Here is a 23,164-nt window from a genome sequence, read left to right on the forward strand (position 1 = left end):
GGCGCAGCTGTCCCCTCAGGCTGGGGAACGGCCCTCCGAGCGGTCCCCTAGGCTCCCCAAAGCCCAGCCCGTGGCGCCCGGCGCGAGGTGCGCGGGGACTACAGTTTCCAGAGTGCCCTGCGGCGACGGGCGGAGCCGGGGAGCGCCTGCAGCCAATTAGGGGGTCTCGGGGCGCTGCCGGGGAGCGGCAGGTGGAGCCGGGCCGGTGGGCGGGCGCGGGGCCGGTCCCCAGAACGTGTCCGGGGCTCGCGGACTGGGCTGGGCTGGGCCGGGGTGCGGCGCAAGCGGGGCTGGCGCTCGGGAGGCGGCCCGGGGGACCGGACAGGGCGGGGGCGGGGACGCGGCCGCCTGCGCGGTTCCGGGTGCTCCCGCCGCGGCGCTGCCCAGGGCGCATTGGACTGGGTCGGGCTGCGAGGAAGGGCGGGTCTGGGGAGAGCCCCGAGCGCCGCGGCGTCCTCCTACCATCCCCGCGGCCGCCCGAGCCACAGCCGGAGCCGGCGCCGCCTCGCCCCCAGCTCGCGCGCCCCGAGTCATGGCTTTCGCCAATTTCCGCCGCATCCTGCGCCTGTCTACCTTCGAGAAGCGAAAGTCCCGCGAATATGAGCACGTTCGCCGGGACGTGGACCCCAACGAGGTGTGGGAGATCGTGGGCGAGCTGGGCGACGGCGCCTTCGGCAAGGTTTACAAGGTGAGGACGCGGGAGGTGGGTGGCCGGGTGCGTCGAGCGGCTCCGGAAGGAAGGGGCGCCGGTCCCGGCCAGCCCGGCCCCGGCTCGGGAGGACGCACGGGGCTGCCCGGCCCTGAGCTCGGGGTCCCGGGCCCCGCGCCGGCGATTCTTGTTTTCGGGGGAACCTCACCCAGCCCGGGCGAGTCCCTGCGCGCTGGGCGCCCCCTCTGGGCACCGCTGTCGCCCCCACCTCGGCTTCTGAGCACTTCCTGTGCGTCCTGCACCTCGCTGGGCGCCGCTGGGGGAGACAAAGCAGCGCGTATGGGACCTCGGCATCCGAGAGGGCCACTCCAGGCACCCTCCCTAAAACTGTCATACCAAGCATCACAGATGCTTTGGGAATGCCTAGGCAATAGGGACAGAGGAAGTCATCTGCGCCTGGGAGGGCTGGGAGTTGGGAACACACCTGAAGATGAGCCAAAGACAGGGAAAGGGTGAGGGCAAGGTGTGGCCCCAGGAGTAAAAGGTGGGGCTTAGGAAGGTGGGCTGGACGGAGGGGGAGGTCAAGGTCTCATGAACGCGCAGCTTCGAGGAACAGATCTGATTCTGTACGTCTGAGTCACTGCTCGGGAATCTCCCAGTCTGCAGTTACCTCTCCCCTAGGGGAAGACCGGGCGGAGAGCCTTTGTGGAGGGGTGGGTGGGGCAGAACTGATTGAGTTTGCCGCCGCACGTTTGCTGCAGGACATTGTCTGGTTTCTGTTCTTGTGAGCCAAGTCTGAGTTGCTGAGTTGTTTTAGGGACCAAAACACCTACAGCTTGACTCCACCCTTTCCCTGATCTCCTTGTCCCTAGGAGAACTTACTGGGAGACTCCCACTTGTTAAGCTGGTGTATACCTCCAGGAGAGTGCCTCCTTCCTAAGGCAGCCATCCTCCTCCTTGGGGCTCCTGTAGCTTGTAGTCTACTCTGACCCCAAGATTGCCCTTTCAGGAGGCTGGACGACTGAGAGGCCTCCCCCAGATCCCCTGGGTCAGGACTTGATCTCTCTGACATGAAAGTGGTCCGGAGCCTGGTTACCAAGGTGTACTTCCCAGATGACTAGAGTTAGCATTATCTGCGAGCTTGTTAGACGTGAACAATCTCAGGCCCACCCCAGTTGAGAAGCGCTGCTCAAGAGGCTTGGAGTGGCAGCCATTTTGAGACCAACTAGGCCCAACCTGGCTTCTTTTGTTGCCTTACCACCTCCCCTCACCCCCGCACTTCCTGTTACTCGGGAAGGCACCCCATTGGAGCAAAGGTCCTGTGGTCGGAGCCCAAGCATTTGGACTGCCTTCATTTGCTGCCTTACGTTGCCTGGGGGCTTCACACATATTTGAGGGCAGCCCCAGACCCTTTCCTCTGCACATTTTTCCTTGACTCTTCTCAGAGCTGTCTTCCTCCTAGTGGCACCAGAAAACGTTCCTCAGCCTGGAGGCTCTCCCTAGACACCCTGCCAGTGTCCTTTCCCACCTAGGACAGAGCCTGCTCCTGCAGATATGCTGACCACTGTGGGGGCAGCTGGACTCTTGGTCAGCCGACCACATAAGCCACTTTATCCAGAAGGTTCAGTTGGTGTTTTTAGTGCATGCTCTTGGTTCTCGGTGATGTCTTTTCTCCATTAGGGGCTTTCAACTGCATTCTTGTTCTCTCCCCCAGTGCATCCCGGCTTCGCATGGTTCATTTTCATTTCCACTTAAATGCAGAATTTTGCTTTCATGTTGGTAAGGTTTCCCTTTGTCATTTTCAGTTGCCATTTCCGCCTGCTTTGGCCCTGTAAGACTCCCCTGCTGCTCGTTTCGTTCAAAGGAGCTCGTCTGATCCACAAGTTATTTGGTCTCCTTCTGGTTCTCCAAAGTACATGGAAAGTTACTTTTTAAAAAGTGACTCCAGCTCTCCAAGCTGTGAGCTGGCGTCCCCCACCCCCTCAAGCCCCTACACCATGATTTTCTCATAGTTAAGACAAGGGAGAGCGAGACTCAGAGAGCTGAGGGACGACTGATACATCTGGACAGTTCATTCTGTTACCTACTTAGTGTGTGCCCCCTTGATCCAGCGTAATCTCACGTTACGTGCACGGGGGCTAGGGCCCAGAGAGGGGAAGAAACTAGAACCCAAGGCTCTGGGCTTCAGTTTAACACTTCTTCCTTAGTCACCAACTAAGGAAGACCCATCTTGAATCAAAGTTCCCTGTCACCCAGGCTGCCTGCCCCGGAGGGGTAGTGTTTACTCAGCCCTTATAGTTGAAGTTAAAGCAAGTGCTGCTTTTGATAAAGGCCTTCTAATCAAGGACCATGACTCCCACCCATTTTGTTGTTCCCTAGCCTGGTCGCTGTGGTAGCCCAAGCCAGAAGTTCCATCTTGGTTTTATGGCAGGGACCAGAGATTCTCTTTTGACATGGTGCCTGGGAAAGCAGTTGGCCATGAGCTGGGGAGGGGTTGCCAGCACCATCTCTTCTCCCTGTCCTAGAAATAGCAGGTTTTTCTCCCAACAGCCAAGGTGCAGGCCTTCCTGAGGACTTCCTGGGCCTGTGAAGCCTTGAAGTGCGAGCTTGTCAACGTCAGGAGGGTACTCTCTGATGCCAGGTTTCTTGAGGAGAGTCTTAACATCAGCAGTCTCGGAGACATAGAGCCTCTTCTCCCTGATAAGCCTGTGTCCATCTGCCCCAGGAGAAGAAAGAGTAGGATAGGATCGATTTTGTGCAAAGTCAAGCTCATCCTCACCCAATCCCTGTGTGATTGCAAATCGGTTTCAAAAGAAAATCATTTCTAGTCCATTACTAGAATACAAAGTAAAGCTTACAAGCTATGTAGTTTCAAAATTCTTACCATTGGAAATAATCTTCCTTCTGAGGAGGAGGTAGAAAGAGGAAGAAGCGTTTGATATGCTGGGTGGAGAAAGCTGCCTTGGGCCAGGTGCGCTTGCTGTGCTAGCAGCGGTGAGACAGGTGCTCCTGCCCAGGACACCGCCAGGGAATGTGCAGAAATGAAATGAGTTAGGTTAGCGGAAAGAGATTATTTTTGTGATTCTTGAAAATTGCTTTGGTTTTGATCTTTCATTGTCTTTAAACTTTTAAAAGGTTTATTTTGCAAAACCAGGAGTTTACAAAAAAATAGCCAAAATTAAAAAGAACCTAAAAATCACCCTAAGTCCCATCAATTGCTGTTGACATTTTGATGTATTTTGTTTCAGACTTTTATGGTGAAAATTTTTTTCTCTGTGGTGGTTTTCGTATATATCTACAGTGTTTTATGCCATCTTTCATTCCTACACTGTATTGTGCTAAACATTTCACAGATACCTTCTGGGATGGCTCAGTGTCCCCTTGATCTTAATCTTATTGAATATTTAAGTAATTTCCCTCCCCCCCGCCTTTTTTTTTACTATTAAGAAGTTAAAATTGATTAAATGCTTGTCATGTGCCAGGCACTTTATATAATATATAATGTAAAATATATATATGCCTTCCTAAAAATCAGCAAGCTGTGCAAAATCACGCAATAAAGAGGCCTTACGGGGAAGGCAGGGGTAAGTGCCTAACACTAAAGAACTTCATCAGTTAAAAAAAGAAAGTTCAGAACCTAAAAACCAGTACCACAGTTTTATACAAGTTCGTGGAGAAGAAATACATGAATGTTTTGATAAGTGGGGCACCTTACCTGGAAAAAAGCCTGCAGGGTGCTCGTGGTCGTGGGTGCCGGAAGGGTGGCAGCTGACGAAGCAGTGGCAGCAGGAAGTTGATGGGTGTTTGAGGAGTGTGCCTGTGTGTTTTGTGTGTTCTTTTTATGCCCAGAGCAGCTGGGTGCAGTTTTCTGCATTCACCTAGTGTTTCTTGTAGATAATCAATTGCACATAAGCCAATGCAACCTTAGTCTGAGAACAAAATCACTCCCTAACCTGGTCAATGGCGTTGCAGCAGAATCGGCAGGTTTAAAATAGGGGTTATTGCAGAGCTGACTGTACCTTGATGAACAACTTTGTAAAATTCTTACTGTATTTTAATTTTTTTTTGAGCTGATCTCACTCTGCTGCCCAGGCTGGAGTGCAGTGGTATCATTATAGCTCATTACTATGGTGAGCTATGGTGGGCTTAGATCCTCCTGCCTTGGCCTCCTAAAGTGCTGGGACTACAAGTGTGAACCACTGTGCCCAGCCTTAAATTATTTTTTAGGCTAGACTTTCAGAAGGGAATTACTAGGTCGAAGGGTATACCTATTTGAGGGTGATTTTCAAAATAAAATGAGATAAATTAATAGAGGTCTCCTTTGTCCGTTGCTGTTGCTGAAGGCCAGTCCCCAAATTCTCCTGGACCCTGCAAGAGCACAGGGGCCTTGGCAGCTGCTGCTCAGACCTCAGGCGGCCCCCTCCAGCTGCGCGGGCTTGGGAGGGATGTGACATCCTGCCTGCCCTGCCTGGTTTAGAGGAAGCGGAGGTTAAGTGAGGTATGATCCCTGGCAGCCTTCCCGCCCCTCCACAGGCCAGGGCCCTGCCCCTGTCACCTCCTCTCCTGCCTGCTAGTTTCAGAGCCTGGGTTTCTGCTTCCTCTGGGGCTGCTGAAGGTTCCCCTCCTCCTCCTCCTCCTTCTCCTGCCCCTCCTCCCTGGGCTTTTCAGGGAGAGGAAAGAGATCTGCCCCCAGGCAGTAACCTTATTTCCGCTCAGCCAAGTATTTTTAAACCCAAGTCCACACTATTGTGAGTGGGTTTCTGACTCCTGACTTGGTCCTAAAATCAAAGTGGGCTGAGCTTCCTGGGGATGACGCCTGTTGTGGGGGTCCGCTTGGTGCGGGGCTGCGCCTGCAGTCCTGGTGGGCTGCCTTGGCGCTTGCCACACTGGGAAGTGCTCCAGAGCAGGTCAGGGTGAAGGGAGCCGAGCAAGCAGACCGACCCCATCCAGCACCTCTAGTCGCCTGGCCTCCTGAGCTTGCCTAGACTAGGGGGAAATCCCGGGGGCTGTCACAGGACAGTCCCCGACTACCTTGCACGGTCACCCCCAGGCCCAGATGCTGCTGAGGGTAATAAAACAGGGTGGTGGTTAAGGGAAGAGATCTGGGGCTCAATAGGATCTGGGTCCCAGTCCTGGCCCTGGACCCCAAGCAAATGACCTCCCCCTCTGAGCCCGAGGCTGTGGCTGTGAAGGGGAGGAGCGCCAGGGCTGAGAGGGGCTAAGGAAGGGAGCGTGTGGCTGCAGACCCCCACCCAGCGCACGCTCAGGATGTGAAGGTGGCTTAGTATTGTTGGTGCTCTTGGTTCGGATGGAGATGGGCCTGCCCAGTTACTGCCACTTCAGCTGGGGACAAGGCAGATCTGCTGTTTATAGCTCAGCTCTGGTACCACGGCTCCCTCACCTCGGCAGCGCTGATGTTTTGGGCAGGATAAGTCTTTCCTGTGGGGCTGTCCTGTGCATGACAGGATGTTCAGCAGCTCCCCTGGTTTCTACCCGCAAGATGCCAGTACCCACCCCCTCCAGTTGTGGAAACCAAAATGTCCCCAGACATTGCCACATGCCCAGGGGGGAGGGGAGGCAGTATCACTCCAGTTGAGAGCCCCCGCCTCGCACAGACGAGCATGCCTTTCTTCTGTCCAGTTAATGGTGTCTGTCCACCTCCGGCATCAAGTTTCTGGGTATATGATGAAAGATGTGGGCCTTGCAGCCAGACAGACCAGGGTTCGAATCCCGGCTGTCCCATTTAACAACTGTGTGATGTCAGGCCAGTAGCTTGTCTCTGAGCCTCCCCCACGTTCCCCACATGTATGGTGGGGCTGACACCTTCCGGGGGGCTGTTGTGAGAACTGGACATGTAGCTCATACAGAGGGTGCAGCAGGCGGCCACAGCACGTGCTCAGGATAAGATAGTGGCCTCCCCTGCTGTTCCAGGGTGTCATGGGGGAGGAGAGAGGAAGGTGCTGCCTGCGATAAGAGCTGTGCATGGACAGACAGACAGTCAGCCGTGAGCAGGAAGGCTTGCACCTGGCAGGGCAGGCGGGGTGGTGGTGGGAAGGTGGAGAGAAGGAAGCCCTGGCCAGGAGAGAGGCTGACCAGAGACCCCAAGGTTGCCAGCTGCTGGCCCTTGAGCCTAGGGTGGCCCGAGGATGGGTTTATGTGGTTCCCACAGTGGCTGAACCAAATTTGAATTGATCGCCAGCATTTTGAAATCAGGAGAGTTCTCTGAAAAGCCCAGATTTCTGTCTTTTCTTGAAGTATCATGTAAGCAGGTCCCAGCCTGCATTCCTGCAGGGCCACATCTGCTGGAACCGAGGAGCCACCGTCTGAGCCAGCATGGCCCAATGGAAGTATCACTCGAGCCACATATGCAGTGACAAATTTTGTAGTCGCTTCATTCAAATCAGACAAAAAATGGAGAAAATGAATTTTAATAGCATATTTATATTTTCAGCATGTAGTAAATACAGAATTAAAGTGATATGTTATATTCTTTGTCTCCATGTTAAGTCCCTGAAGTTCAGTGTGTGTTTTGCACGTACACACATCTTAGTCTGCACTGGCCACATGCCAGGTGCTCGATAGTGACATGTGGATAGGGGCTACCGTGTGGGCAGTGCAGACCTGGCCTTACCGTTTGCTGCTACCCTGTCCCCTCCGCCTGTCCACTCTGCCCATTTCTGTTGTCTCCTCAGGCCGTGGCCAGGGGGTTTGGGAGCTGGGCACAGCCGGGGGGCAGCCGGGGCAGGGCCAGATCTAGGATTGCTTTTGGGGGCTGTCTTAGTCCATTCTGGCTGCTATCACAAAACACCGCAGACTGGGTGGCTTATACACCACAGAAGTTAATTTTCTCTCAGTTCTGGAGGCTGGGAAGGCCAAGATGAAGGTGCCAGCAGACGTGTCTGGTGAGGGCCCCCTTTCCCCTAGGCGGCTCCTCACTGTGTCCTCATGTGGTAGAAGGGATGAACGAGTCCCCTTGGGCCTACTTTAATTAAGGGCACTAATCGTATTCGTGAGGGCTTGGCCTTCATGACCTAATCGCCTCCCTAAAGGCCCCACCTCTGAATACCAGCAGCTTAGATGTTGGGATTCAAACGTGCAGGGACACAGATATTCAGACCATCGCAGGGACCAAGTCAAGAGAGCCTTGAATGCCAGGCTGAGCAATTTGAACTGGGCAGGTTTGACCTCAAACAATGTCCTGCCTGACTTGCCTTATGTCTCCCTGGGCCTGACCAGGTCAACCTACATAATGTTAGAGCAGGGCCCACTTTGCTTTGGGAGGAGGCCGTGACCAGAGAGGGCAATGACTTGAGCAAGGAGACGCAACTGGAAGGTGCCAGAACAAGGTTTCCTCGTTGCCCAAGGCCAAGGTGGCTCATGCTGGGTGGAGGCTGGGCCAGAGTGGCCACAGCCTGGTGACAGAAGCAGATGGCTATGCGGGGAAAGGCCAAGGCCAGAGCTGTGGTTGGGGCCTGAGTCAGAGTCCAGAGAGGGGAGGTGACTGATGGAAGGTGACCAGCCCAGCAGGAGATGTGTGTGGGATGGGAGGCACCACGGAGTTTGGGGAGCTAAGGTGCGGCAGTCAGGGTGAGAGGGGACGGGAAGCTGACGCTGGCCAGGGCTCAGAGGCGGCGCAGGAGCCTGGATACATCCCTGGAGTTCGAGCCTGGCTCTGTCTCTTGCAGGTTGTGTGACCCTGAGGAAATTCATTCTCTCCACCTCAGTTTCTTTAGCTGCAAAATGGTGGTAGCAGCAGTACATCTGCATAGGGTTGTTGCGGGACGGATTGAGATAACCCCTGAAACCACCTGGCCCCGGACGCTGGCGGAACTCGAATAAGTGTCAGCCACCAGAATTGTCCCCTGAGCACCTACTTGTGCCAGGCACTGCAGGTTCCCAGGTGAACAAGTAGGGAGTTGACGTTTGTTCAGTTCCTGTCTGCCCATCATTTATTCTTCTGACTGTCTCCCCATGAACGGCGTGGGTTACTGCTCCCTGCATAGCTGATGCAACGGAGGCCCAGAGAGGAGCAGCGACGTGCTCAGGGTCACGCAGCTTTCCGAGGCAGGGCCGGGGCTTGCTCCCGGATCTCTCTGGCCAGGAGCTTGTCCCTTTCTCCTGCATAACACAGAGGGAAAGGCGAAGGGGCTTGTTGGGCAGAGAGGGTCCAGGGTCACTTCAGCATGGTGTCCCCCTGTGGCCTTGGGGTTTCTGTGCCTAGGAATGTCACCCTTCTCCTTGGGCCTGCCTCAGCTGGGTGGTGATGGTGGCCTCCCATGCAGAGGAAGTGGTGACGGGTGCCGCCAGGGCCAGCAGAGGAAGTGGCAGGGGAAGAGGTGGGCAGAGGGTGGGGGAGCTGGGTGTTACTGGGGCCCTTGTAGGTGGGGCTGCTGGGGCCGCAGCACCCTAATGCGGGGGTGCCCTTGGGTCCTACCAGCAGAGCAGGGAGGGGCATGCGCGGAAAGGCCTGCTCCTCCCTTCTCCCTTTCTCCACTGCACTCACCTTCCACTTTACTCTTTCTCTTCCCCTTTCTCTCTGCTTCCCCTTTGTTGCATTTTTTTTCTCTTCCTTCCCCCATAGCTTACTGATTTTTTTCTTACTAACAGGCTATACCAGAGCCAGAACTAAGCCCTAAGACTTGAGGGGAGGGGAATTGAATTGACCAATGCACTGGTGACTAAAGAGTTAACTCCAGCCAGCCTGGGTCCAGGGGTAGGGGAGGGTGGGGGCCCCTGAGAAGAATTGAGAAGTTGAGCCCTGAAGCGCCTTTCTGCCTCAGGACCTTTGCACTTGCTGTTCCCCAGACTGCTACTCTCTTCCTATGACTGCACAAATTGCTCCTTCTCATCCTCTGGGTCTCAGCTCACATTCCCTCCCCAGAGAGGCCTTCCCTGACCGCCCCTCTCTGACCATGGTGACAGCTCCATGTCGATTTCCTCCAGAGCTCTTCACAAACCAAGATTCTCTTTTGTGTCTCCTTGTTCATTTTTTGTCCTCCCTGGCAGATGTAAAGCCCCTGAGGGCAGGGTGTTATCCATCCTTTGTGCTCCTGGCATCTGGAATAAGCCTTGCTCCTAGTAGGTGCTCAGTTAACATCTGCTGGCTGAGTGAATGGATGACGGGTGGATGTCAGGCCTGGCCTCTTTCCTCTCCCTAGGCAGGCCCGGTGTTGTGGTTCTGAGTGTGGGTGCTGGAGTCAGCTCTGAGCTTTCTTCTGGCTTCACTGCCTAGCTGCTGTGTGACCTTGGACAAGTCACCTCACCCCTCTGAGCCTCAGTGTCTTGAGCTGTAAATTGTAAATCAAAATAGTACTTTGCTCAGAGTTTGCGAAGACTGAGACATGTGGCCAGTCGTTAGCACCCTGCTTGGCACAGAAGAAGGCATTGTGACTGGCGCTATTGTGGCTGTCATCATTTCTGCCCGGTGACTTTCGCTGTTCGTTTGGCTTCTGGGGATTGACAGAGGCAGATTCCCCAGGCCCCTGCCCCCTCCCCTTGCCTGTGGTGGGTGGGTGGGAAGGTTCCCAAGGGCCAGCCTACCTGGTGTTGCTCTGTGTGTGTTGCAAGATGAGCAGATTCATCGAAGATAAGGAAGCCTCCATCCTACCCTTCCGGAAGGCCCGGCGGTAAGTCTGGGGCCTGGTGGGACAGGTCTGTGAGGCCTCAGCTCTGTGCCTGCCCACGGTCGGTTAGTCAAGGGCAGCTGAGGGCACTGCAGGCGCCTGGAGAGTGGCCTTCAGGCCCTGGAGGGAGAAGGGAGCTGGTGCCTCGCTTTCCTTCTCTCTCCTTGCTGGAAAGCCCTAGGTAGTCTTGTCTGGGAGCCCAGGCCCAGTTCTTGGCCCTCTGAAGCAGTTGCCACTGTCAGAGCTGGCGTTGTCATCGTGAGGCATTGACCCCTGTCAGAGCTGGTGAGCCTCCCTGGTCAGCCCTGAGATTCTTTCTACCTTCGCTTTGGGCCTCGGTGGGCTCTGCTGCCGGGTTGGGGGCGCCCAGTCTCTTTCTCAAGCCCCTGTCTTTCTCTGGGGCTGGGGAGAGGTGACTGGGGTGCCTCTTATTATAATAAGGAACCTGGAGCTCCAGGCACCAGTGCCAGCCTCTGATCTGGCTGCAGGACTGTCTACTGTGACCAGCTTCGTGTCCCTGTGGGAGACCCCAAAGCACCCCGTGCGGGCCTCCTGCAAGAGCCTCGCCTCAGTGGCTCCTGACGAGGGGATGCTGTTCCTCCCGCGAGTCCCAGCTCAGCCACTGACCTTGCTGCATGACCTCGGGCAAGTGGTGCCACCCTCTGAGTCACGGTTTCCTTTTCTGCACTAGCGCCTCTCACAGATGGGACACAGGGTGCCTGTACACCTGCATGCTGATGCGGCCAAGTACCCAAGGACACACAGCCAGGACGTGGCAGAGCTGGCCCCAGCCCAGTTTCACACCTGAGTTGTATATAGTGTTCGTGAGGACACACGGGTGTAAGCTGGCCAGCCATTTCGAGAGCCATTTGGCAACTCGGAAACCAAGTCTTAGGCTTTTGGATGCAGCACCATGCGACCGGTGTAGGGTGGCCCCCGCAGCAGGGGGTTGTCAGATAGACGGTGGTCCCACCGTGCACTAGAGCCGTCCGCCGCTGTCTGAGACGGTGCTGGAGAAGAGCATGTTTTGTGCTCCAGAGTATTCGTGCCATACTGTTAAATGAAAGCTGAAAATGACCAGTCAGTGTGTGCAACTGAGTCCCGTGTTTATAAAGTATGAAAGAGCGTATTTGTGGCGAGAGACAGTAACGGGTGAAGGTTCCTGGGCTCTCACTCTGGGCCAGCCTTGCATATTAACCCGTTGAATGCTCACAACAGCTGCCAGGACAGGAACAGTTAACATCTTCGTTATGTAAAGGACTGTAAAAGTGAAAAGTGAGGGACAAAGAGGTCCCCACCAGGGTCACACAGCTGGGAAGTGTCAGAGCCAGGATTGCCAAACACATGCGGGTCTGTGGGCACCACGGAACACCGTGGGAGGGGCTCCAGAAGGCTCAGGCGATTATCTCTTAGATTAGGGGTGGTTTTGATTTTCTTCTTTGTGCCATTGTATTTTTAAGATTCTCTTTAATGACTGGGTGTTACTTTTAGAATAATAAAAAAAAAATACCAAAAGGACTACTGGTGGAAAAAATGGCCTGACCCTAACCTCTGTGAGGTTTGATAGTGTCTGGAAAACAGAGGTGATAAAAAGACACACACCCCGAGGTGGTGGCGAGGATTAGGTGAGGTCTTACCAGGCGCCTTCATCGTGCAGGGGTGGGGCACGGGTGGCCCTCGATGCAGGTGCTTCCTTCTTCACTCCCTCCTTTTTGCTGTGGACCCCACACTCCCCTCCCCCTGCATAACTCAGCCTGAGTCTTCTCCCTGTCCTCCTCTGGGTAGGAGGGAGCCTGGGAAAGGTGGGAGCAGCCCCCCAAAGAGGCAGAGCCTACATCACCTTTTGCACGTCCTTTATCAGTGATACTTGGGGTTGGATTCCCCATTGTTTGTGAAGAGCTGAGATCTGAGGGCTCCCACATCCCTGGCCAAGTCGGACGGGTTGCCTGTGTTTTCAGCCAAGGCCAAGACTTGCTACCTCTGGGGCCAATCCCGTTTGGGTTTTCATTTTTCATTTGCAGACCCAGAAGGACTACTGAGGCTCAGTGTTACTCCCCACCGTTGCCCCCTGCACTGTGCCAGGATGGCTCGCCAGGCTTCTCCTCCCTGAGGGAGGGAGTATTAACCGCACATCTTTGGAAACTGTGTCACTCTACTGTTCTTGTGCGTTATAATCTTTGCCATTCTTAAGTGTCACTTGTTCTGAAACTCGGCCGTCTCATTTGTTGTTGAGCCGAAACTTGACACAGCCATCATTGATGGGGACGTGGTGTCTATTTGGTAGGACTGGTTAACTCCGTATGTCCTGGCCTGGTCAAAGCCTTTGGATTCTCCAGGGTAAGAGGTGCCATCTCCCAAAACTGCACAACAGCTAGAGATTCAGAAATCTAAATGTGTTGACAAGAAAATGGACTTCTTATCACTTTCATTTCCTCTCTAATGTGGAAGGCCTCATTTCTCTCTTTTTGCAGGGAGGCACAAACACCCATTTATCCAGTCTTTAACCCATCATTTGAAACACTTACTGAGTGTACACCATGACCAGACAGAGTACTGATGAACAGGATAAACATGGTTTTAGGCTTTTGAAAACAAAAAATACACAAGTCCCAAGAGAGAACAGTAACAGCCAATAGTCAACTGACTCACCCATGGTGGTCTGTAAGTTTTCTCACGCGTCACTGGAGTTGTCCACATCCCTGTTAGGAAACTAAGGCCTAAGTGTCCTGGCTTCCCCAAGTGCACTTAGTTGTATGTAGTAGAGTTGGAACTTGACCTAGGTCCTGTTCTGTCTCCATTCCACAAATCACTTGATGGAAATTTGCCCATTTCTAAGTTTGCCAAGATGAGGCCATTGGATGGAGTGGGGAAGGTACCTGGAAAAGTAAGTTTCTTGGCTACAGTATTAAAGGCAGGAGAGAGTCTGCTGTTCATAAAACCCAGCAACAAGGTAGGCTCAAGTGCCTTTTGGGAAAAAAGGAAGATGGTAGTTACCTGCATGCTCGACGTACATTTTATTCCTTTATCCCTCTCTCACATCCTCCCAGTCTCTCATCCACCCATTCATGCTCCTGCCCACTCGTTCTCCCATCTGTCTGCCCTTCTTCCCATCTACCCACCCTCTCATTCATCTGCCCACCATTCCACCCATACAACCTCCCATCCGTCCATCGGTCAACCCACCCACCTACCTATCCACCTATCTATCCACCCATCTGTCCACCCATTCATCCATCCATCTACCCACGCACCTACCTACCTATCCACCTATCCATCCACCCATCTGTCCACCCATCCATCCAGCCATCTACCCACCCACCCACCTACCTATCCACTTATCCATCCACCCATCTGTCCACCCATCCATCCAGCCATCTACCCACCCACCCACCTACCTATCCACTTATCCATCCACCCATCTGTCCACCCATCCATCCAGCCATCTACCCACCCACCCACCTACCTATCCACTTATCCATCCACCCATCTGTCCACCCATCCATCCAGCCATCTACCCACCCATCCATCCACCCATCTATCCACCCACCCATTCCTCTTCCCACCCATCCATTCACCCAACTCCCTTCCATCCACCAACCCATTTACCCATTTTCTCATCCATCAACCCATCTGTACACCCACTGTTCCATCCATCCACTCATCCATTTGGCTGTCTGTCCACCCATCTTCCCATACATCAGTCCTCCCACCCACTCATTCACCCATTCATCCATCCTCCCTCCCACCTACCATCTCCTCATTCACCCACACTCCCACCTGTCCACTGGCTATTCTGTGCCAGGCTCTATGGGGGTAAACTGAGACGAGTCAAACATGGGCTTAGCATTTCTGAGCTCACAGGCAGGTTAGAAAGAGAATCTCTGATGCAGATGACCAGGGCACCAGTCAGTCTGTGATGAAAGCCCTAACAAGGTGCAGAGAAATTCTCATCGGAGGGGTGGGCTGAGTTCTGGGGAAGATGTCACGGACTAGGCTGTGGTTGAGTTAGGTTTTGCAGGCTGCTTAGACGCAGGTATGGGGAAGGCATTCCAGGTGGAGGAAGGGGCGTGAAGAAAGGCCTGGAGGTAGGGAGTGGGCATGAGGTTGAGTGTGCAGGAGAGGTGGAGCCCAGTGGAAGTGGGCAGGGGCTGCTCTCGGGGGCCATGAGAGCTGGCCAGGGAGCTCAGGCCTCACCTGTCAGCAGTAGGGAGCCACTGAGGGTTTGCCCTAAGAGTGTTGCTGGTTGAAGGCAATGGAGGGAGCGGAGGGAGGAGGACTGGCACACAGAGCACCTGGGCGGGGCCCCTGGGGGTGAACACTCCACTGGGTGACTGGGGGCAGTCAGCCAGACCTGGGTTCGAGGCCTGGCAGCCACGTCCCAGCTGTGCACCCTGGAATAAGTCACTTTCTTTACCCAGACCTTCCTTTTCTCTTCAGTAAAAGGAGAGGGCAGTACTTATGCACAGCTTGTGGGCCTGTGCTGAGGAAGGCAGGCTGCTCACGGTCCTGCCGCGGGCCTTTCCACGCGGAGGCCCACAGGGACCTGAGCCTCCAGAGGGCCGGCCCGGGGTTTGCTCCACCCCTCCACTAGCCGTGCTGCCAGCCCCAGCCTCGGTGGATTCTGAACACAAGCCCAGATGGGCTGCTCTCGGGCCCTCAGACTACCCTCCTTGAATTTGTGTTGAGCCCTTCCCCTGCACAGAGCCAGTTCTGCTGTGACCCCAGTTCCCTCGGAGGCCAGGTTTCCTCTGCTTAACAGAGTCACAGCCTTTCCTGCAGCTGGCAACATGTCAGTGTGCAGAGATTAACTGTGTTCAGGCGGAGACGGCACAGCTGTACATCGTGTGAGAGACACAGGCCAAGCCCCGCTCTGGTTCCAGTGGCCTGAGCCACATTCCCCACGTGCCTGGCACAGCCGTCCAGAATAAAGCCGTGGGGAAAATAGAAACCCCTGGCTTCGCCTGCTCCATTCTTTGGCTCTGACCCACATGCCAGGCTTTCCCTCGCCAGGTCGGCTGGGAGCCTTCCCTCACGCCCTCGGGTGGCCGGGACGCTCAGAGACCCCCTAGCAAAGGATGGGGGCGGGGGGCGGTCCACATACACTGTCTGCGCTGGTCTCTTTTTTTCTTCCTAGAAAAAGAAATACCTGTTTCTGAGGCCGGGTCTGGGACATTGGGGTGAGTTTTAGATACTCCTTCACCCTGTGAGGAGGCATTTTCTGCCGCGGAGTGCAGAGCTGTCTGGTAGAACTTTCTGCACTGATGGAAATGTCCTGTATCTGCTCTGTCCAGTATGGTAGCCACCATGTGGTTGTAATAGCACGTGAGATGTGGTTGGTGCAAAGGAGAGACTAAAATTTTCATTTCTATTAATTTAAGTAGCCACATGTGGCTAGTAGCTGCCATATTGGACCATGCAGCTCAAGTGGGTTCGGAGAGAGCGAAGGTGTCCATCTCTGAAAACGTTTAAGGCACGGTCAGGATGAAGTGGCCTCTTTCTGTGTGGGAGGCTCCTTTGCACCAACCCCAGGCTGTCCTCGCTGGGACCCCTGTGGATAATTGCTACATGTCCCCGGGTGAAAATAATCCATATAAACCACTTGCCCTCACTGTGCTGTGTTTCAGCTCATCCCTGTCCATAGGCACATGCAGTTTTCCCAAAGGAAAATTGTCGCCTACAATTTTATTATCCTTCTTTGTTACTATTATGGATTAAGTATTTTTTTCATTACTGTATTATCTTATTTGTTATTTTAAAGCGTTGCTTAATATCCCATTGAGGTAATTTAATCATTGTCTTTAGGTTATTTCCACCTTTTTCACATTATTGTGGACTAATGTGATCATGATCCTAGTACATTTCTCTTACTGTCTTTTTGAATTATTTCCTGGCCTTAAATTCTCAGGAACGAGGGATAATAGGCTTAAGAGTGTTTTCAAGACTCTTAAAAGCTATTGCCAATTGTTATCCTTAAGAGGCTGAATCGGTTTATATTCTTGTTCATAATGAGTATACCCATTTTGCCACATTGTTGCCAGCACTGGGATTGTCATTATTACTTGTTTTTGCTAATTTAATAAGTGTAAAATGATCCTCTCCACTTTTTTGGAGGAAGATACTTTTGGTAGAAGAATGCCCTGGTTTATGTTTGCCTGTGGCTCGTTAGTTACTGTGTTTTCCACGTAGGTCCCAATCGTGGATTATCAGCCAGCTCCTCCGTGAGGTCTCCGTCAGCTTTGTAGGTCACAGTGGGCTGGGAGTGAAGGTGGCCTTGTTTCGTGTCTGTTGCATGGTGACACACTTCCATAGATGTCTGCTGTCTGCTGGAACACCAGAGATAGGAAACTTACTTCCTTCTTGGCGGCAAATGACAGGAGTCTGAAGGGAGTTTATTGGCTCACATAACTGAACAGTATAAGGGTAGATCTGCCTTCAGGAACAGCTGGCTCCAGGTGCTCCAGAGTCATCAGCACGCTGCTCTCTGCCATTTGTGGACCTTGCTTCTCTAGTGTTGGCCTCATCCTCAGGCAGCCTCTCCAAGGGAGTAGCAAGGTGGGCTGCAAGACCCTCCAGCCTTCCATTCTACCAGTTTAGCAACCTCAGAAAAAGCTACTTTCCTGATAACTGTAGCAAAAATAAAAAAAAAAAAAAAACCAAAAGCAAACAAAAGAACCATCAAGGTAAGACCCTGTTGGCCTGCCTTAGGTCACATGCCCAGGCATCTGTGAACCAATTACTGTGACAAGGCCCGGCACTCTGATTGGCTGGGCCTGGGGTGTGTACCTGGACTACCTGGACCGGGGTGGGGTCAGCCTGGCATGAATCCGTTGGCCTGAGAGCAAGGGAAAGGCCGTTTCTGAAGGAAACTGGAGTTTTGAATCCACAAGGGGAGATGGATGCTGCCCAGGTCCCCTGCCATCCTCGCCCGCCAGGATTCATTTCCAGACAGCTCCAGCAACTCCCAGGCCTGAGGTTAGCGGTGGCACCAGGAACAGGCCCCTGCAGGTTCTTTGCTCTTGTGTTCTCATTTACTTTTCCTGAGGCAGGCCATGTGCTCTTGTTTCACAGACAAGACAAGCATCACATTTGCCTTTGTGGACTCAGTTTCCTCATCTGCAGTGTGGGGGTTAGGGAGCAGGAGTTTACGAGTGGTGGCTAAAGTTCTTTCTGGTTCCTAAGTTCTGTGATACCAGCTATTTCCTGGCAGGAGGAGGGAAGGACACAGTGATCAGCTGGCAGCGGGGAGGGAAGAGGAGGGCCTGGGGGTGGCCCCCTGCTGGCCACTGTGTGGCTGTTAGGAAGCCCCCAGCCTCTGCCTGGGGTGGCTGGGCCCCTGGGGTGGGGCAGGGCTCCCGGCTGGGAGGGCTGCCCCCGCCTCCCCCAGGCTGGGCCTCGCACCGGCACAAGGGGGAGGATTGTTCCCACGGAGGTGCCTGGGCCAGAAAACACAAGTGGCCACTGTGTGTCTGCTGTCAAGGGTGTGGGCTGAGGCGTTAGTCACTGCTGGCCAGCAGTGGAGGCCTGAGCTGGGGCTCCCCTCGTCCTTCGCTTGTCCCCGGCCTTGCCTGAGCTGGTGGGAGAGAGGGACGTCAGAGGCCACAGACAGCCACTTGTTCTGTATGTGATTTCTTGCCTGTCAACTCCCACAGTGCCCATCTACTTGGACCACCTGTGGCTCTCCAGGACCCACCACCCACTCCTTAACATGGCCTCACATCAGAGCGTGGGGAGAGCTGGGGCATCATTTCCCTGCCCTATTTCTGTATAGTGGGGAAACTGAGGCCCAGAGAGGACTTATACAATTTTACAGGCAGCTCTGGCAAAGTGGTCAGATACATGGTCTTTGAAGCCGCATTGGCCAGAATTCACCTCCTGTTTACGCACCTGCTGTGTGACCTTGGGCAAATTGCTTCATCTTTCTGAGCATCATGCTTCCTTGGCAGCACCGTGTAGTGAAGAGAGCACTGGGCTGGGAGTCGGGAGACCACCACGGCTCACAGTCCTCGTGGGACCTGATACCTCTGCCTTACTCTGCTCGTCTGGGAAATGGGCACCGTGGCTAACGTGGCTGCAATGGTTTGTTGGCACGTTCAATTCTGCTGTCTGGGCACTCCGAGGCTGCCAGACCCTCCTGGCGAGCGCCTGCTATGGCCATGGTTGTCATTTATCTGCCTCGAAAGGAGCTAGAGCAGGGAACGCCGGGTACTCGCCAAGAAGGGTCTTTTGGGAAGTGACTTGGAACTTTGAGCCAGGCAGGCTTGCATCTGGATCCAGCCTTCACCTTCCACCCTCATTCGCTGTGTGACCTCAGCCAAATCACCCCACCTCTCTGAATCTCAGTTTCCTTATCTGTAAACTGGGAATGATAATATTTATCTTCAAAGGCTGAATGGAGGATGAATGGGAAATTGCATTTAAGATCTGCCTTGGCAGATAGTGAGTGCCCCGTCATTGTTAGCTGTTTTTATCATCAGCCTTATAACATTCCCTGTGGCCTCAAGGTTGCTGTCCCAACCAGGCCGTGAAAGGATTTAATTTTGGCCGAGTCACTTACTGGTCCACAGTTTCTATTATGCTGAGCCCTCTGTGGCAGGCACTGTCTCTGGAGTCTGGGCGAGGTGCTGGCAGCGGGTGCGCCTCGTGTTGACATTGGCACCGGCTGGAGGCCCGGCCTCGTGGTCAATGCTGCCTTTCAGGCGGCCGGAAAGGTGGGTTTGTGCTCTCATGGAAATGGTCCCCGCTGGGCCTCCTCCATGCTCAGGAGAAAACATCCCTTTTCAGGAACCCCAGGAAAAGGTGACTTGCAGCCTTCTTCACCAGCTCTCAGGAGTGAAGGGTGAATGACCGAGCAGCTCAGCGTGCGCAGGCTGGTTGCCTTGGTCACCTGGCTGCAGCTCCGGCCTCCCCGCTCAGCCCTCAGCCTTCCTGTCTGTGAAGGAGCAGAGCCGGCCCGACTTCCCCCTGGGTTTGGGGAGGAGGAGGAGTGTTGTGCAGGAGTGGAGGATTCCTTGTTTAGCTCTCTAGTGGGATGTAAGAAAAATCAGCTTTACAAGAAATGAAAAGACAGGTACATAATGAGTTAAGTGTGTGTGTGAGAGAGAGAGCGAGTGAGCGCCTGATTCCTTAGTTGATGGGTCTCTAAGGCGTTCTCATCTAGATTTCGGGAGAGAACCCCACAGGTGGGGCCCGGTGAGTAGATAAATCGTAGAACAAAGACTGGCCCCATATGAAATTCCCTTTCCTGAACTGGGCTCTTGGGCCCAATTTGGGAGGTATCATAGACTTTGGCTCAGAAGGGACTTTGATGGAAGAATGTGGCTGCCAAGAGTGCGCAGACCTGGCCTTGGGACTGCCAGTGTTCCAGATCCACTCTGCCACCTCACTCTGGGGGACTCTGCCTCAGTATCCCCATCTGTACATGAGATAATAATAGCGCTGATATCATAGGGTTATTGAGGATATAAATAAGTTACCACATAAGTAGTGTAGACTGGTGCCCCATGCAGAGGGAGCCCTTGATAAATGTGAAACTGTTGTCACTCTGTGGGACCCTGGGGGCTTTGCAGCTCAATTAGTGAAACATTTACCTAAACTGAGAGTAAGTGTACAAAATGCAAATGAACATAAAAATTGCCTATTTATATCACCCCCTCAATATCGCTTCCTTCCGGAAGGCTCCCTGCAGGGGTTAGATGCCCTCTCCCAGTTCCCACACCTGGTCATGAGCACACTGCCTCCTCACTCTCGGGCTGTGTCTCTCCAGCTAGACCTTGCGCTGGCCAGGGAGGAGGTGGCTCTGTCTCTGTGTTGTGGGCGCCCTTTGCGGGGCTGGCCCAGTAGTGCTCAGAAGGGTCTGTTGACATCTGGTTTTAGGGGCTTCTAGATTCTGGAGATTACAGGGAGACCTTGTATAGTAGTGGGAAGTGCCCAGGATTTTAACATTAGATGACCCAGATGCAAATTCTGGCGCCACTCCTAGTTCCTATCATATTTCCTCTCTAAACCTGAACTTGGCATGTTCATCTGTGGAATGGGGGAAACTGGGGTGGTGGTTACTGTGATGATCACATGAGTGACTGTGCATTATCATCCATGGAGTGCTAGACCTGTAGGAGGAACTCGGCCATCGGGCGTTTCCAGTGGAGTCAGATTCCAGAATTGTCGTGGAAGGCAAGGGTAGGGTGTGATCCATATTACCCTAGGAAGATGCCAAGGTGGAGACCAAACTGTGATGCTCATTGAGTCCATTGAAGCCCGTTTACCCTGTGCTTTGCAATAGATTGCTGTGCTTTTAGTGGCCACATAGGGGAATGTGTTCTTTTCCAACATTGGAATCCCGTGTGTCTGGCTGGATGAGATGCTCACTGCAGCATCCCGAGGCTCGCAGGATCCTGGAGGGAGCTGTGGGTCCTCACCTCCCGTTTCCTGGACACCAGCTCAGCATGTGGAATGGGTGGGACTGCTTGCTCCATCTACATGGTTATTTCTGTCTCTTTCTTTTGAATTGTGGCAAAATAGACGTAACATCATACTTATCATTTTAGCCATTCATAAGTATACAATTCAGTGGCATTAAATAAGTTCACAAGCTGTGTAACCATCACCACCATCTATACCCCAAATTATTCATCATCCTCAACAAAACCTCTGTGTCCACTGAACAATAACTGCCCCTTTCCCCCTCCCCTAGTCCCTGGTAACCTCTGTTCCACTTCTGTGTCCATGACTTCAGCGACTCTAGGTACCTCATGTAAGTGGAATTGTGCAGTATTTGTACTGTTGTGACTGGCTTTTGTCACTTAGTGTAATGTCTTCAAGGTTTGTCCATGTTGTAGCATGTGTCAAAATTTCCTTCTTTTTATGGCTGAATAATTTTCAATTGTGTATAAACCACATTTTCTTTATCCATCCATCTGATGGTGGACATGCGGGTTGTTTCTGCCTTTGGCCTCTATGAATTATGCTGCTGTGAACATATGTGGACAGATGTCTGTTTGAGTTCCTGCTTTTAGTTTTTTGGTATATGCCTAAGAGCACAGTTGCTGGGTCGTATGGTAGGTCTGTTTAACCTTTGGAGAAACTGCCAAACTGTTTTCCATGGTGGCTGCACCATTTTACATTCCCACCAGCAATGCACAAGGGTCCTAATTTCTCCACATCTTCACCAACACTTATTTTTTTCCATTTTTTGATTATAGCCATCCTAGTAGGTGTGAATTTTTCTTAACTCTCATCGAATAGGAAATAGTTGTTTCGCATGGTGACATGCGTCTAGGAAGCAATTCCACTGTAACTGCTGGGCACTTAACTTAAACCTCTTTATTCATTTTACGTTTAATATATGTGAAATAATGCAAATAAATGCATGAAGCATTCTTATTGAAAGTTTTAAACAATATGGAAAGTGAAAGTGCCCTTTGAATGCCACCTCATTTCAGGCCCTTCCCCAGGCTGCTGTCAGGCAGTATCTTTCCTGAGTTTTCCGTGCATTTACAGACACATGTGAACATGTATGAAAGCATAGTTTTCTCTTTTTTCATATAAAAAGTATTGTGCCACTTTTATTGTTCATTGACTTGGATTTTTTTTTTTTTACTGAACAAAGCCTTTCGACGTTGACATTTGCAGAGCTATCCTGTTCTTGTGTTTTTAAAAAAATTTTTTTGAGAGACAGAGTTTCACTATGTTGCTCAAGCTGGACTCAAACTCCTGGGCTCAAGCAATCCTCCCACCTCAGCCTCCCAAGTAGCTGGGACTGCAAGTGTATACTGCTGCACCTGGCTCTGTTCTTGTGTTTTTATTTATTCCATAGTACAGAGGTATTGTACTTTTTATTATTGTTACTATTATTAAACATAGACATTGTTTCTCCTGCGTGCTCCTCTGTGCAGATATGATGCGCCATGCTGGCCATTGTCAAGAACAATGTATGTCCCTGTTCAGCATCTCAGTCCCCATCTGGACATCCGGCCTCTGTTTTCACACTCCTGCGGGGCTCTCTAGCTGGCTTCCAGGGGTCACTTTCCTGCCGGGCATGCCTTGTTGACCTTCCGTGTCTCCCCTTTGCAGGCCAAGAATAAGGAGACAGGTGCCTTGGCCGCAGCCAAAGTCATTGAGACCAAGAGTGAGGAGGAGCTGGAGGACTACATTGTGGAGATTGAGATCCTGGCCACCTGTGACCACCCCTACATCGTGAAGCTCCTGGGCTCCTACTACCACGACGGGAAGCTGTGGGTAAGGCTGCCACCCCCCTCACCCTCGCCAGCCCCCGTTCCAGGCCCCCATGGCCTGCGGTTCTGGAGCTAGCCTGGTCTTTAGGTCTTCAACTCCTTTCTTAGCATCTGCTTCCAGGGCGAGGGCCAGGGCAAGGAGAAGCCCCCTGCACTCCCCTTCACATGGAGCCTCCCTCCTCGGGTGTAGCACAGGTGATTCAGAGCAGGAAGGAGCTCCAAAGCTCTACTGCCTGGCCTCGAATCCCAGCACTGCTCTTTACGAGCTGGATGACCCTAGACAAGTTCTTAACCTCTTCATACCTCAATCTCTCCATCTTGGAGATAATGGTAGGACCTAGCTCACAGAGCTGTTGTCAGGATTAAATGGGTTAGTTCATGCCAGGTGCTTAGAAGATGCCTAGCACATGTAAGAGCCCAGCAAGTGCTGGCTGTTCTAGCACCTCTTCTCCCACTGCCCAGCTGCTGCGTGGACATTCCTCCCAATGGCTACCCTAAAGAAGGGGGCCCGTTACCAGCCCCCTTTGCCCATCAGCATCCTCACCCTTTGATGAGCACAGCACAGGTATAGCTTCAAGCCCCACCTTCCAAACTCAGTATCACCCCTCCACTTCTATAGGGGAATTGTGGAGTGCCCCCTGGTTTTCACAGGATAAGCCTAC

At 53.0% G+C, this 23,164-nt stretch overlaps 1 protein-coding gene across 1 annotated transcript in view; it reads left to right on the forward strand.

Moving 5' to 3' along the window:
- Positions 1 to 287: 287 nt before the first annotated feature.
- The window catches only part of STK10 (serine/threonine kinase 10), a 105,523-nt gene continuing 82,646 nt past the window's right edge, over positions 288 to 23,164 (forward strand). Inside the window, exons 1-2 of the mRNA XM_069483857.1 lie at positions 288 to 688; positions 22,342 to 22,506. Coding sequence (XP_069339958.1) covers positions 533 to 688; positions 22,342 to 22,506 — 321 coding nt within the window. The 5' untranslated portion in view covers positions 288 to 532. The remainder of the gene's footprint in view (positions 689 to 22,341; positions 22,507 to 23,164) is intronic.

The sequence above is a fragment of the Eulemur rufifrons genome, chromosome 10 (assembly GCF_041146395.1).
Source record: "Eulemur rufifrons isolate Redbay chromosome 10, OSU_ERuf_1, whole genome shotgun sequence".
Lineage (NCBI taxonomy): Eukaryota > Metazoa > Chordata > Mammalia > Primates > Lemuridae > Eulemur > Eulemur rufifrons.